The 17,157-nt window shown below is 39.1% G+C and overlaps 2 protein-coding genes across 2 annotated transcripts; one reads left to right on the top strand and one right to left on the bottom strand.

The window, feature by feature from the left end:
* The first annotated feature begins 6,524 nt into the window (after window positions 1–6,524).
* LOC102722580 (LOB domain-containing protein 1) lies at window positions 6,525–7,548 on the top strand. The gene is made up of 2 exons (XM_006654880.2): window positions 6,525–6,784; window positions 6,871–7,548. Exons 1-2 carry the CDS (start codon window positions 6,545–6,547, stop codon window positions 7,264–7,266), a joined length of 636 nt encoding a protein of 211 aa, XP_006654943.2. The 5' UTR covers window positions 6,525–6,544; the 3' UTR covers window positions 7,267–7,548.
* A 5,276-nt stretch (window positions 7,549–12,824) lies between these two features.
* Window positions 12,825–16,675, bottom strand: LOC102700708 (tetraspanin-3). The gene is made up of 2 exons (XM_006653928.3): window positions 16,005–16,675; window positions 12,825–13,571 (listed from the first exon to the last, which is right to left on the bottom strand). Exons 1-2 carry the CDS (start codon window positions 16,536–16,538, stop codon window positions 13,221–13,223), a joined length of 885 nt encoding a protein of 294 aa, XP_006653991.1. The 5' UTR covers window positions 16,539–16,675; the 3' UTR covers window positions 12,825–13,220.
* Window positions 16,676–17,157: the final 482 nt, after the last annotated feature.

The following is a 17,157-nucleotide window of genomic DNA, read 5'->3' as shown; positions in this document are numbered from 1 at the left end:
GTACGCATGAACAGTGGCAGTGGTGGCTGCTGGACCATACATCATATCGTCTCATGGGAGTCTGTCTGTCTGTCCATTTTCTCGCCGCGTCTGCGCCGAATTGGAGTTCGGTACACAGCCACCATTTGCAGCAGGAAAATATGGCAGCTAGCTGTGTTTGCATATATGCTAATATGCATGGATCCCACACATGCCCAAAATTTAGTGAGAAGTCTTATAATATAGTATTGGTAGCATGAACTATCATTATAAATATTTGTTTTTTTATCATTCTTGAAAAGTAACTTTAGGTACCAATAATTTTAGTAAAAATTTTTAGTACCTGAAGATACAATGTAACTTTAAGGTACCACACTTTTTATACTATAAGCTGTGGTACCTTGAGTTATTTTTTAATAATGGTAAAATAACTATTATAAATATGCGTACTTATCTTTTTCTTATGCTTATACTTATAAGTTAAAATTTAAATTATTAAATTTAAATTTGAAGCTGATTTTAGAGGTTTTTCATTGTGGTTTATTTTACAGGCTTATGTTTTAGATCGCTAAAAACACGTATATAAAAATTTTGTTTATAAATTATTATTTTTATAAACATGCAGTTTCGCTTATTCCAACGATAAGTCAAAAGATGGGCACCATGATCGAATAGTGTAGATTGATTTATCAATCCATTTAAATATATTAAATTAAAAATAGTAAACTAGTTTTTCTTGGATATTAGGCAAATTAGTCTTTGTATTTTACTGGCCGTCTGCGCAGGAGACGGGATGACGAGACACTAGTTCTTTTTTTCCCGAGACGCTTGGGAGTAGGGAAGGAATCACGCAACCTCCACATGTGTTGCTACTGTGGATCAATTTCATGATTAGCTAGAAGCTAATAAATCATAATTTTACTACTACTTTTGATATTATGGTAAATCTTAAACGTGTTTCCCTGTATTCTACCATAAAAGTTATCAAATCAAGCTAGATCGGTGAAATGGCACAACCACAATGCATGCCTACTTGAGACTATAACGCCTACTGCTACTTCAATTGTTCCTCCGTAAGCATATGAGAAACGGATCCTCTGACTTAAAATTAGAGTGACTGATATATGGGTCATAGACGGTGAGATCCACATGTCAGCCATCCATGTCCCTTTAACTTAAGTCAGAGGAGCCGCGACCATACATATGCTTGTATATATGCTCTCATGCTAATAAACAGTGAATCTTTTAATTAACTAGCATGGCATACATACATACATAAATATATATATATATATATAAAATGTACGCATGCATGCATGGCATGGAAACCTCTTTCATACTTAAACAGAAACAAGAGGGTTAGATGAATGGAGCTGAGGTGTCTTTTTTGAGTTTGTGGGTGTATCACCATACCTAACTGTCGTAGCATCTCATCATCGATCGATCTGCTTCCAATCACTCAATTTCTCTCTCTGTTTCTCCTTTTCTTTTCTTTTTTTCAGTTGCAGACATATGCATGCATTGCAATTTGCAATGCAGTTTTTCTTCATCTATTCTATTCGAGCAGTCTGAATTTCTGACGACGATAACTAATCGGGAGTTGATTTTGCTGATTACGTACGTGTTCCAGGTTGGTATCAACTGATGGGCGCGCGGCTGGCTTCAGAAAGTGCGTTCCAGCCATCCCATTACCTCTACCAAACCTCATCTCTGATAAAATCTCTCATTTCACCACCGTGTACATCTATCTATCTTCTGTCCGATAGACCGATCGAGCATGCGAACCGGATCCTCTGTAGTCGACTTCCCTCTGCAACTGCTATTGACATGTGGGTCTGAGAGGCGCTGGGTCCACATGTCAGCGAGGATGCTCTCTGCAGTCAACTGCAGAGGGATCCCAATCCTCGAGCATGAACCCAAGAAACGACATATTTACAAATAAAAATAATTTATAAATACGACTTTTATATATGTATTCTTAGCTATCTAAAAGTCAATGCTAAAAAAATAAATTATTGTGGAAAAAACTCAAAATTAACTCTAAATTTAACTTTAAAATTTTAATTTTTGGCATATATGTATCGCTACGCCAGATCCGCCACCTCTGACAGCATAACTATGAGAAACCAAGGTAATGGTCAATAATGACCCTCACCTCTGACGTGTCGTAAGGGATGGCATCATTGGTGAGCCCTCCAACTGCAACCCGTCACGAGTAACTTGATACCTGTGACGGGCCGCATAGTTCCAACCCGTCAGAGATATTGTTAAGTCACCTAAAATGGTATCTGGCCTTAAACCGTGTGAGATGAGTTGTGGTCTATATATATCCCTAGCGGTCAACTACTCTCCATTCCAACCTGGTGCACTGTTCACATTTCAGGTGGGATGGTGCAGGGTGATTTTTTGCCAGAAAAAGAGGTACAAAATGAAATAAATATTTATTTTCTAACATGTATTATGCATTGTGTTTTACCCTATTTATGTTATTGATTAGAGATGGACCGAAGTTGAATGTACGATATTTGTCATTCGTTCCTAGAGTATAAAGAGGGGGGTCACTACATTCGTTAGTTTTGCGGATAATGACATGAAAAGTAGGATGAGCAAATATACGTTGTGTCCATCCGCAGACCGTAAAAATGAGAAAATGTTCGAGAATAGTTTATGGGTTAATTCTCATCTCATCCGTAGAGGATTCATGGATAACTAGAGATGTTGGAGCAAGCATGGAGATAAGGCCGTGTTCGGCTGCCCCCAACTACTTATCCAGTTTCTTTCGTTTTTCGCGCGCACGCTTCTCGAACTGCTAAACAATATGTTTTTTGCGAAATTGTTTTATAGAAAAGTTGTTTTAAAATATCATATTAATATATTTTAATTTTTTTATAATTAATAATTAATTAATCATGTGCTACTCTATTACTATGTTTTCCACATCGGATAACTTACCCTCATTTTCCACCTTGCCGAACGCGGCCCAAGAGTCACCTAATGTAATAGCTGATGAAGTGCGGGATATCATATATAGTCTAATTTTAAATATTTTGTCTTAATTTTAGAATTAATACATGTATTTTTCCTTCGCTTTTTTCTCCGTGGAAAATTTGACCATTCTCGTATATAATATGTGGGCACAATTACAATTGCTCCCTGTCCCGCATGCATGAGATGAAAAAGATCGAAAGAAATGCTCAAATCATTTCTATGACTTTTTTTCTCTCAAAAGCTGAATTGGATCGGTAGACTCAGAAACGATAACGACTGATAATAGTATAATATCAAAACACATCGAAACGAAATTATCAGAATAGAGCCCTGGAAAAATGATGTATCATAAGGGCAAGCCAGTTACCATCATGTTTACTTTATACTACATCCGTTTTAAAATATAAATATTTTTAGGTTATTTAGTCGTTTTAAAATATAAATATTTTTAGGTTATTTAGCGTATACTGAAGAGACGTTAGAAAAACTCCCTTTAGTCGCTTCGGTGGTCAGTTTATAATTTTAAATTGATTAGATGTGCTTTCTAAGAATCTGATTAGTTTAGAATCATGGAAATTATTGAAATCTTTGAAATCAATACAGAAATGCTTACATCGTTTTACAAAATTTGAAGCCTAAAATTGCTTTAATTTTCGAACGGAGGAAGCATATCAATGTGAAAAACACATGCATATTAGTGAGATTTAAAGTAATAAGTAACTAAATCGAATAGTTCATAATGATATCGTAGTATTAGTGCCGACGAAACATGATGATTATGATTAAGTTTTTATGTTCTTGTGGATTATCGGTATTATACGGTAATTTCTTTGAAAGTTCTACGTAAAACGGTACAATATAGAATCGGAATACGACAATCGGTATAGAACAGAAACAATAGTCAGTACGGTCGGAATTTTTCGTACCGTTTTCATCGTGCATACACTTTGAGTGCAACTGATTCGACTCCGAAAGCACTTGCGTGTACGTGGCAATCATATGGTTGATTTGGTACACCCGATGGCTTTTCAATTTTTTTTGGTAATTAACTGATCAAAATCAGAGAGCTAGATGCACGATGATTAGCATATACTATATAAAGCCAAATTATCAACTGTGCTAACTTGTATATAAAGTCCACACGGCGACGCATACACAATTATTTCCACTTTAGAAATTAAATTGTCATGCAGTTTCAAGAAAAGAAATCAATGCACAGGAGAAAACTTAGCCCCGTTTAGATGACAACAATTTTGGGAGAAATATCACGTCGGACATTTAACTGAATATCGAAAAAGGTTTTTGGACATAAATAAAAAACGAATTTCACGGCTAGCTAGCCTATAAACCGCGAGATGAATCTTTTGAGACTAATTAATCCATCATTAACATATGAATTACTGTAGCACTTATGACTAATTATGACCTAATTAGGCTTAAAAGATTCGTCTCGAGATTTCTTCCGTAACTGTGCAATTAATTTTTTGTTTCATCTATATTTAATATTTTATTTAGATGTCTAAAGATTCGATTTGATGTTTTTGGGAAAACTTTTTTTTTTAACTAACGAGGGTCTTAATCGTGCATGAGTCGTGTGCTGCGTAGGAGACTAGTAGTAATGGTGGCTATACATATATACACGACGGGATTCCACTACAACTACCATGCAATTGCCATGCCATACACTCACTGATACACATAATGCAAATGCATGATGATGAATTATTTAATTGCAAGCTAGCTAGCTCATTATCGATTTATATATGCGTGTGTGTTTGTTTCTATGAAGAAATAATTAGTTAATCTCTACTAGGATATATAGCTAGGCTAGCTACACGTTTTTGTGGTGAGCAGCATGTCTACGTGCTCAATGTATTTGTATGTTGGCAATAATGATGATTAATTGGTACTATAGTGATAAAATATATATGCGAGTCAAATTGAAATTATCCAAGTTAGCCGCATTTCATTAATTTTTGCTACCAAAGATATACACACATATACATAGATAATTTTTTCAAGTTTATGCTAAATTCTTTTCGTGACTCTGGATTTAGTTTTTGTTTACTCATAAGCACACACTCATAAGCCCCGCATGTGCGCATGTACTACCTCCTTAGAATAGATCCCAGGAATTAATATATATCTGAAATTTCGTTTTATGATATATTCCAAGCTAACTTCCATCCACTGTTTTTTTATTTAACGATGTTGAATTTTAAATCTATCTTAATTTGTTTGTCTTATTCATTTTATTTACAAATATAAAAATTACAAGCTATATTTAAATTACCTTTAGTTATAAAACAAATCACAACTAAACAAATTGAAAATTATTTAAATTTTTAAATAAGATGAATGAGCGGCATGACCTGAAAGTTACATGTGTTAAATAAAAAAACAGACATAGTATTATATGCAGTAAATTAAAAAACAGATGTCAAGGACTGAGAAATGGATAACATGCATGCGTGAGCGTGATAGCTGCGTCGTGTGTACGGGTGGGCGTGCGTAAGTACATACGTACGTGCACATGGATTACGTACGTGCAACACAATTAAGCTGCATGCTTTTAACTTAGCTAATCGTATATACTATATATACCTTTTACATGGCCAGGCATTATATTGTAAGCTCTTTAATTGCTGGTAAAAATAAAGTAGGACTACTTTGGAACCCGGTAAATTCTATGTATATTTTGAGAGACCTTCGTCGATTTATTAATGAGAGTTCAAATAGCAGTCAGCACATTTTTAGGGTTGAAACGTGGAGGATGGGCCTGTTTGGATGAGTATTTTCTAGCTGTAACTTTTCTCAAAAGCTTATTCCCTAAATGGTTCATAATTTGTATGAATCTGTAGTTACAGATGCCAGAAATTGGAGAAGCTAGGTTAAAAAAGATTTTCAGATTATCAAAAACTATATATTAAACATCTGATTCTTCTAAAACTCCCCAAACAAACCTAAAAAGACTCTCTGGTCGGAAGATGGCGGTCGGTTTTAGGGTGCCCCAGGAGGCGGGTAGCACATAACTTATGCATGAAAAAATATCCGGAGAGAGCATGAGAGAGAAGTGCTACAATTATCCATCTAAAAACGACAGATTTTGATAAAAATGAGGTAAACCCTACCAACATGGATCTGCCTGATAGATAGCGAGTATCAACCGTTGCAATTAAATTGGGTCGATCGATCCTCTTCCATCAGCGTGTACAAAATCTTTTCTCCAATTAATCAAAGATCAAATATATCTACAGAGATAACTTCAGTTAATTTTCAGGCAGACTTCAGTTAATTGTGAGACATATATATGATAAGTGTCAGTCAGAGAGTCAACTAATGGCCCTATAGCAAGTTAATGACAGGTCCAAACATCCATTCCTACCAACATTAATTAGGTTTAAACAGTCAGCTTCACTTGGTGATGATCTCTAGCTAGATAGCAGCTCACAGCTGCCACTCTCATCATCTCATCTCTCTCTATAAATACCAGATCAATGGCCACCAATTAAACCACTTAATTAGCTCCACATAGCCAGCAGCAACTAACTAATCAGCAGCTTAGATAGAGAGAGAGATGGGCTCGTCGAGCGACACGGCCTGCACCGTCGCCACGGCGCCTCCCTCGCCGGCGTCGCCGCCGGCGACGGCGACGACGACGACGGTGGTGCTCAGCCCGTGCGCGGCGTGCAAGATCCTCCGGCGCCGCTGCGTCGACCGCTGCGTGCTGGCGCCCTATTTCCCGCCCACCGAGCCCCACAAGTTCACCACCGCGCACCGCGTCTTCGGCGCCAGCAACATCATCAAGCTCCTGCAGGCAAGCAGCAAGCTAATTAGACTCACTCATGGACGTGCGTGGTGGTCTCGCCATTGACGGAGACGTCGTGGTGGTTGTGTGTGCAGGAGTTGCCGGAGGAGCAGCGGGCGGACGCGGTGAGCAGCATGGTGTACGAGGCGAACGCGCGGATCAGGGACCCGGTGTACGGCTGCGCGGGGGCCATCTGCCAGCTGCAGAAGCAGGTCAACGACCTCAAGGCGCAGCTCGCCCGCGCGCACGCCGAGCTCGCCGGCGCCCGCGCCCAGCACGCGCACCTCGTCGCGCTCCTCTGCATGGAGATGGCCGCCGGCGCCGCGCCGCCGCAGCCCACCACCGCCGCCGCCGCCTACCTCGCCGCCGTCGGCTCGCAGCTCGCCGGCGGCGCCCCCGCCGCCCCCGTCGACGCGCTCTACGTCGTCGACGGCGCCGGCGGCATGCAGGCGAGCCCCATCGGCTGGGTCGACGAGCCGCTCTGGACATGAGCTCGCGGCGAGCTGGCGTTAATTGTTAATTAATCCCACGACCAAATAATTAGTTAATTAATTAAGCTGATCCAATTACCCCTATACTACTCTAGTGCATGCTACAAGGTGGTTGGGATTAATATATTTATATATGTGAGATACAATAGTAGTATACTCTATATATCCATGTAAAGTTTACTTGATGTAATGTTACCAAATATAATGCAAAGTTAACCAAAGGGTTAACTAGAATGCATGTCACATGATTAATTAAATTATATAGTTTGTTAAGTTGGTGTTTCAACATTAAAGGGTTAATTGGCTCCTATCATTATCTTTCACAGTTCCCTCCATAACTTACAGGTAATGTTATGTTAACGTAGATGGTTCTACAGCCTAACCATACTGAAGCACAACTCTTTTGCGCGTTCGAGGAAAAAAATACAGCTTAACCATTTTAGATGACCGGTTACAAATAAATGGTTTCTATCGTACAATAAAAACAAATTGCTATAGATTAGTATATAAATAGTGCATGGACTACTAAGTTGTACTTTGGTCATGAAAAAAAGGGGTCTTTGTGGAATAAAAGTTCCATGATCTTGAAGCTGCAACAAGAAGTTAAAAGTATTGACCAATTTTGATGTTACAAGTCATGGCTATCTAGTTGAATATGTAAGCGTGTTGTTCTTTGCTCCAGTACGTACGTCGTTGCGAAAAGGATGTCTTTAATTCCATCCTGTGTTGTTAGGCGTAATTGCATTGCATAAACGTAACTTTCCAAGAGAGAAGATCGAGAGAAATGGATTAGGTCTGAAAAGTTTTCAAAGGCCCCCCCAAAAGAGGTGAAACTATAACAAATCTACTTAGATGTATATAATTTGATGTTTATACCTATACTAATTAGGTACCCTGAACCAGGGAAGGATTTAACGTGGGGACGGCGGGGCTCGAGCCCCCGCTATCCCTGTTAAATTTAATGGAGCCCCACAAAGACTCTCCTAAAATTTTATGGCAAATATCAATAGAAACGTAAGTTGAAACTCTATCTAACTTGTTCATACCCACTCTAATTTTATTGGCTATATCCGTCACTGCCCTGAGCGAATTCTGATTTCATCGGATAAGTTCTAATAAACATGATCATCCAGGTGACCGAACAGTAATTTCTTCGACTAAAGTAAGAAGTCAGCATAATTGCCGGTTATTAAAAAATTACGAATTATACTTATTACTGGTAATTTTCAAATTTATTGGGACTCCAAGACTAGTATATTTAGTTCCAAAATTAGTAATGATTTTATATGGAAACAAAATAAAAGTAAGAATATACACTACGTACAACTTTATATTTACTAATTACAAGCCGATGTCAACTATGAATCACTAATAAATAATTCTAAATTTCAAGAATTAAGAAAATTGCTACATTTTAAATCCAATGAGAGTACAGTTTTTTTATTCAATAATTCCAAATATAAGAAATATTTAGCGAAGGAAAACTATAACTATAACTCTTTGACAAGTATAACTTTGTATTTATTAAATCTAAATGTTGTAGTTATTGAATAAATAAATAGGAAGTAACAAAGAAGACATTAAAGTGGATTCTATATTTAATTTTCGAAGTACTAAAAAACTGTCTTTTAACTAATTGAAAAAAATAGGTTTAAGTATGTAGGAAGTATATACAAATGCACATGTTTCTGACTAGTAGTGGTAATAGAAATTATTGTGATTATCGATTCTTAAGGACATGGTATGTTCAATCTCGTATTCTCATGCTGCCCGGATGTGTAACTAAATCCCAACTAATCAGACCAAAATTACTAGCCAGAAGGCACATAATTTAATTGGTGGCACGCCGCCAAAAAATAGCTCAATTCAAAGCTACTACGTCCAATTACAAATGAACTTGAATCCCAAATTGCCAATCATACATTGAGTTTCTCGATCTAGTTCCTATATGATACTACCTCTGTATCAAATATAAGTATTTGTATATTTATTGGTTGAGAATAAAAGTATGATGGTTTCAAGTAGTATTATGAATAGTATCAAAAATATTTATATTTTAGGATAAAACTAAAATGCTAGAATTACTTATATTTTTGAAAGGATGGAGTATACCCTATCTAGCGTATAAAATAAATACAATCAAATTGTATAGCACTTAAATGAGAAGAAAGGACTAAATGATATGCACGTTGCACACTTGACAGTCTAAACAATGCTCAACTATAACGACCCTACCATAAGCTACTATTAATTCCTCTGTTCATATGGTCTCATGCAGAGAAGTCGATCGATGCATCTCACCGATGATTGGCAGGCCAGGCACAATGCAGTAAACGATTGAATTGATTAATCAAAAAATTATACGAGAGACATATTCATGCCGTATGCAGGCAACAACTGGAGTACCTGTATTTCAAAACGACGTCAAATCTATAATCCCAGTTGATTGACTACTTGCCCTCGATCGTACGGTGTGTTTGAAATTTGAAATGTATATATATTTTATACGACGCATGCCGGCCAAATATTGATCAAATTATTTAAGTTTCAGTACATGCATGCATGCATTCTCCTACTTGGGGTGGCATCAGTATTTTTTTCCCCTTTTTATCTAGCTTCTAGTATTTCTTAGGCAAGTCCCAGGAGATAAATATGTGCAACATGCACTAGTTTGCATCATCTAAATACAAAATAATTAGGAAGAAACAAGTTAAACCAGTATCAAACACGCATTCATGACAGCATGCATGAAGTAGCTCTAGTAGAGAGGAGATATTTGTGCATTGTACATTGACCTAACTTAGGTTTACCTAGTAGATGAGAAAATTCCTCAGCAACACAAGTTGCAGGTTAAAGTACAGGTATCTAACTAGTCTACTCTAACCCTCTAGGTTAATTACATATATCTGCATGAAAAATGCCCATCTCCTTGGTTTCCTAGTTGTCTGTCTAATCATCTTGCATTAGGGTTTTTTTTCTCCCCAAGGTAATTTCTTTCCAAAAGAAATGAGAAGAAGGTGAAGAAGGCAACAAGAGTGGCAACCTAAATAACTACCTTATCTAGACCAAGGTGCAAATGGTTCCAAACCCAATGCCAAACTGGAGCCTGTACATGCCACATGATCCAACCTAGTTTAAATAGCTCATCAAATGTGGAATACAGACATATGCATGATGAACTCCTAGCTTAATTAGGCCGATTTGTAAATGTGTCTAGCGTTGGTCGAGCTGAAATGAAATACAGCCAGCTTTACCACCCCCCCAATTGTTTAGTTTAATTTGGCATGCAGAAGAATCCTTGAATTGTTGGGCAACAGCTACTGTTGGACTTGACCCAAAATCGAGTACAATATTGTACGGTGTATTGTCGGATGGAATTAATACATAATAACAATTTAGGGTTTTGTCAGTGGCATCGTTTTCTTGTGTCACTCGCTAATTAACATGTGTTTCATGGCATTTTTTCTATTTGGACCTACTGTTCTAACAGTTCTTATGAGTTAATTTGATCTCTGAATTAACATGTCATGTATTAGTGGAAGCTAGCACTGTCGAAGCATGATCTGCACTCTGCAATTCTGTTGCAGGGCAGCTGCCGACAATTTTTTTTTCATGCATCACAGTTCTCATGAACATTTCTTGGCATCACCAGTTTTCTCCAGTTCAAAAGTGTTAAGAGTTTTTGTCACCAAAAATTGGGGGAGATTTGCTGATGCATGAGGGGACATGAACACTACCTCTGACCTTTTGCTGAATATCAGTGTACATCAGCAACCAAAACGTCAACTGGAGTCAGTGTCCGTTCATAGGGAGCCTTCTTCAATCCTTTGACCCAGATGGAACACACCCTGCTAAACAACAAAATGATTGCTGATCATGAGGGGTTAGGGTTTTCAGCATAAGATCAAACAAATGTGTTTGAACTGGAGAAAGAAACAGCACCATCTCATTCTCATGCCATAAACTAACCTACCTGGAACGCCTGAATGTCAAAATGCACTCTGCTTTTCTTGACACCACATGGGGGCAGTCCTTGTCTCCTTTCTTTGATCCAATCTTCTCATCTTAACTGGAATCATGTGCTTTGATTGGGCTTTGGAGAAAACAGCTTAATTTTTCTACATGGCAATAGTTAGTTCCTAGAGGTTTTGGACATGTGGTTAATCTACATTGTGTCACTGCATTCTCACTGGCATGCATGTTTTGATTAATTGATGCACATGCCTTATCCTTTCATCTCAGCTTTTGGACTTGGAGAGTGGTGATTCAAAGTTCTTCCCTATCATATGGCATTCTAGAATCTTTAGTGAGCTTATCTGGACCAATGGTGATTTCCAACTGGACTGGTATTATGAGTCATTTTGTTTGTAGGAATTTTGTAGAAAAAACAAAACAAAAATTGCAAAAACCCATCCAAATATCACTCTTAGTTTGAGATTGTCCTCTATGAGTTGATTTGTTGTAAATACCATCTCCTAATTCATTTTAGTTTGAGGTTGCTACCTATCAAACCTGCTCATTTATTCTCGTGACCTTTTCCATGCGTTTTATATGACCTATGTCAATATGGTTACGAAGCATGCTACATTAGTTGATCTTGACAATCAACTATTGCTCTTACTGCTGCAGGGGCTGAATGTGGTTGTCACGTGTGTGGAACTACTCTCACGGTGATGTTTGGATGACTGAGCTTCATCCATATTGCCACACCCTCATAGGTGACATTGTCGATGAGCACGCTCGATATGTGAACCTGGTATTTAGCTATGACACCAAGATATAGATAATCTTCGTTGACCTACCAACTTTAGAGTAGGAGTTGTCTAGCTCACTTGTTCAAGCTCATAAGAACCATGATGGTCATATGTAGCTCACTTGGCAAGAATCATAAAACGGACAACCAGTTAAATCCACTGGTCCAACCTGTCCTACGTCGACTTCTTTGAATTAAGTTGGGTTAGTGTTAGAGATCCTCTCAAACCTTGATGAACATTGCTAGCTAAAAAATATGCGAGTGACCATAATAGGGGGCAATTTCAAACCAAAATAAATTAGAAGAGGGTATTTGTAATAAATCAACTTATATAGGGCAATCTCAAACTTAGAGTGATATTTGGGGGGTATTTGCAATTTTCAAAAAAAAATGAAAAGAGTATGGTTTCAGTACATATACTTGCAAACCAACCTGGCTATACTTGCAAAACGCCACGTCCAAAATTGGCCCATAAAAAAATAATATTGCACAGGGCAACACAACCCATGTAGCCCACTAAGCCCATCTGCATCTTGACCAAAACAGTGAGGCCCATAATATATACGCGGCCCAAATAGAAGGGATGTTTTTTATTACAGGACTTCAGGTTGAGGCCTCAGAAAACATAATTTTGTTCCATAAGAAAACGAAATAATATAAGAGAAACATTGTGATTTTTTTGGACGAACCAAGGTCATATTAACCATCAATCATCAGAACATTGGTCTTCCATCATTTTTCTATAATAATGGGAATAAAAAAAAAGAAGAAAGAGAAGGAACTACAGAACAATACATTCATCTTGTACAAGATAACATGTTCTCATCTAGGAATTATGCCAAATCAAAATCTCCAATAATAATACAGAACAATGCATTCCTAAATGAGGGGGGGGGGGGGGGGGGGGGGGCTACTCTTGTTTCTTGCAGAACTCACCTTGTACCCAATACAGAATTAAGACCTACCCTAAACACTATAGCAAGCACAAAACCAGACCACACTAAACATTCAGAGTTTCTGAACACAAGAACTACTCTCCTTTTCACCACCCAATTAAGTGCAGCTGATTCCACATGCATTTCAGTAAATAATAATAATAATAATCATACAAGAGATTCAGCAAAAGCCTTTAGCACCACCAATTATGGTCTTTTTTTTGTACAGGCAATGGGCAAAAGGCGGCTTCCAGTTCAGTTCTTCTTCAGAACTGGAACCTGCTCGGCTGAGTCTTGGTCATCCTTGCCATGCCGAACGGCTCATCGTTCTCGATCCTCCTGGCGTTGCGGAAGGCTGCACACCCAGCGACGTAGACGACGACGAGGATGATCAGCACGACGATGTTGAGGATGGCGACCTTGCGCCAGCTCTTCTTGATGCCGGCTAGGACGCCTGCCTTGCAGGAGTCGCACTGGAAGCACAGCGTCTGCTGGTCATTGCTCCACTTGCTGCAGTCCGCGTCGTTCACGACGGTTGGAACTCCAGGGTTTGGGGTCCAGTACGTCTCGTTTTGATAGGAGAATGCACACGATGTTGGTGGCTTGCAGCATCCAGACTGCAATTGCAAGGTACGAAATGGTGTTAGTATTCTCAGAAATTATGCATGTATTCTGAACTTCAATCCTATAGGTACAGAAAGGACAAGGCAGCAAATGCATTTTTTATAGAATGCAGTTTTACAAGCTAAATATCATAGTTCATTGACTTGAATAGTGATTTCAAAGAAAAATTAGCATGGAACATTTTTTTTTGTCAAAGCCCAAATCAACATCGTTAACCTGAAATATTCAGCATTAGAATTTAAGTTCTTGCAAATTGTTCATGGAGACAAGTTAGATTAAGCAGACATGGTCTTTTTAAAACAAAAATATGATGCCAATGTCCACTTCACTAAAAAAAAAAGAGTTTTACATAACATTTTTTTAGATAATGGAAAAACTATAATTTATGTACAAGTATATGTACACCCAATATAAATTGATATGAATAGAAGTACAGCAGCACTAGCTTAACAACATAAGCTAAACATGTTAATGTTCCCCTATAGAACACACACATCTGTAGGGACAATCTGTACAATTTGGTTACCAGCTATTCATTTACCATCACCTAGACTGCAAGTCTTGCTGACAGCGACAACCACAGATATAACAGAATAGATAAGAAAATCTCCTATATTGAACACAAAATTGTTGATCCCAATTCAATTACAGATCAAACATGCATATGTCTACATGCAAAGGGAAAACTAAACAATCCAACTCTTAATTAAGGGAGACCATGAACCAAACTTGAATGTTCTCATGGCTAGGTTATGTCCTACAAAGTATGTACCCATGCACATTGATCTATATAAATTTCTTGGCTTGATCAAAATAAACCTATGCATACATGGGCAACAGCTGATTTGTATTAGAATATTAAGCAATCCATAGCATACCACTACACTCTCTGGGGATAAACTACAAGAGAAATGGTATGTTTTTCATGTGATCTGTGAAAATGTAGCCAAAGAAAAGAACAAACAGACTGGCAGTTACAGAAGACAGCAACGAGAATATAAAGGACAAACAAGGCAAGGCTTCCATGGTCCAATTCCAACTCTCAAATGTGGCACCTAGCAACCGGCTTTTTAGCTGTCCTGATCACATTTTGTTGTGTTGGGTCAGAGGCGAGAGAGGCAGTGATCCCTCAATCATGATAATGCTGTGGTCCACCTTGTCTTTTGGTATCCAAAAAAGAAGAGGGAAAAGATAGGAAAATGACCTTGTCCGCAGCTTGCCTGCACACTGCAGATTCTACTTATTACCACTGCAATAGTGACAATTCTGAAACGTCCGAGTATTAGTTGCTCTTTGCACCAACATGGTCACCTAAAGGGAAAAAATAAACGACATGGACAATGACTAAAATCGACCATGCAGTCAATTCTTGTCACTTAAGTTTCTTTTGGTGTGCAGCTTGAAGTTGGAGGTACCAACTTGCTCATAAAAAAGGTACTAACTTGCTTTGAGGGAGTTGTCCACGCTTCCTGAGCAAATAATTCCCTCCAAAAAAACTAATTTAGATACTAATCGTTCATGATTTTAAGTCTAAATCACCCAAAAGAGTATGCGCTTAGGGCGCACCACATATAATTCAGACAAAATTCCATTTTGTGATGTGAAGCAGTTCGATGAACAATTAAAGTAGGAAAAAAAGATTGCTTTCAAAGAAAGGTATCTGGTGGAATCGAAGGACGGGCGCTGCTAAAGGTTGTGATTTTCTAGCTGCTTTGCCCAAATCATGGGCAAGCAAAAGGTTGCAGGATTAACAATTTCTCGAAGGTGCAAGCTGATGCCGGAACAAATATTTTAAAGGGCCATGACTTGCTAAGCAAAAGGGGGGCTGGGTGCTGATGGAGGTGGTAAGCAAAGCACATCTTGAGATCCACATGGGTACCATGCAGTGATTACTGGAATATCCTAGGCAAACTTTACAAGAAGCAATCAGAAAACACTACAGCTTTTGCACCCTTCCTTACAATTGAATCACTAATCCAATCAAGATTGTGTTTCCCCTAAAAATATGATGAGCAAGAGAGCTACAAGATGAAACCAAAACTAACTAATTCCCCTTTCTCTGTGCCAAAAAAAATCCCAGTTTTGTCTACACTGAATTGGTTGGCACTGGGAATACTGCTAATGTCAGTCTAATCCATGGGGTTGTTTGTGATCCAAAACTCTCCAAGAATCCAACTTTTCAGCTCCAGGCCCTCTAAAACGCATCTGTTTTAATTTCAGTTGGACCAAACAAAAACGAACACTGAAAAGGAGTAATCTCTGAGCGTCGCAAAGACGCCAAGTTTGAACCCCCGAATCCGAATCGAAGAACTGATGAATCGATCCGCTGCAGAGAGAGAGAGAGAGAGAGAGAGAGAGAGAGAGAGAGAGAGAGAGAGAGAGAGAGAGAGAGAGAGAGAGAGAGAGAGAGGGAGAGAGAGAGGGACCTGAATGGGGGAGAGGTCGCGGGCGTAGAACATGTCGGGCGGCTCGGTCATGAGCATGCCGGTGTTGGGGTTGCGGGCGGGGCGCCTCATGGCGGCGCAGGCGTGGCCGTCGCGGAGGCAGGCGCTGATGGTGGACCAGTAGGCGGGGTCGGCGACGCGGTCCTTGAGCCAGCCGTTGTAGTCGGAGAGCTGGTACTCAAGGAAGCGGCGGTTCATGACGACCTGGCCGTCGCCGCGGTCGGTGACGGCGAAGGCGAAGACGATGAAGAAGAGGAGCGCGACGACGATGAAGAACATGGCGAAGAGGTAGAGGCGGAGCAGCCAGGTCTGGCGGTAGCAGGCGCCGGCGAAGCCCATGAGCGACACCACCATGACGGCCAGCCCGATGCCGATGATCGGCCACTGCAGGAAGCGGATGCAGTCGGTGGAGTTCGCCCTCGACGCCAGCCAGATTCCTCCCCCGAGTATCGGGATCGATATCAAGAACGTCACGAAGTTCACGATCCCCAGCAAGCTCGTCCCCCCTCGCAACATCTTCCTCCTCCTCCTCCTCTTCTTGATTCAACCACCAATCTGCTTCTCCTCTCTCTGCTGCTTCTTGCTCTGCTCGGATTGGGAGGGAGAGAGAGGCGGTTGGGGGTTGGCTTTTTTAGCGAGCGGAGCAGCAGCAGAGACAGTGTGATGAGTGTATGTATACGTCGACGTCCGCAGTCTGTACAATACGGTGTATACGTACTGTGTTCGCATCGCGGGTATATTTACTCGGTTGCTTTTGACTTGCACGGCCTACACCCATCTTTTTCGCTTTTATTTGGAAGCCAAATTTTTAATTTTTATATTTTAAACTTGGTGTTGATTTTTATTTTTTTTTATTGTATTTAATTTTTTAACATTGGATTTGAGATCGCAAAGAGCAAAGAACGTGTATAGAAAAATTTTATTTCTAAATTATTTTCCGTTTAACAAATATTGTGCTAAACCTTTTCTTTTACCAAGCGGAAAGATGACCTCTCAACGTCTACTCTGCATCCTCTATCGTTAAAATTTAAATTTAAAATGGTGATTTTAAATTTTAAACTCTATCGTTAAAATTTAAATTTTAAATGGTGATTTTTCTTGTTGTGTTTTTATTGGTAAGAACTTGTATATTATT

Source organism: Oryza brachyantha, chromosome 5, assembly GCF_000231095.2.
Source record: "Oryza brachyantha chromosome 5, ObraRS2, whole genome shotgun sequence".
NCBI classification, from domain to species: domain Eukaryota; kingdom Viridiplantae; phylum Streptophyta; class Magnoliopsida; order Poales; family Poaceae; genus Oryza; species Oryza brachyantha.
Note: the sequence above shows the minus strand (reverse complement) of the source record. Positions and strands in the feature narration are given on the sequence as shown.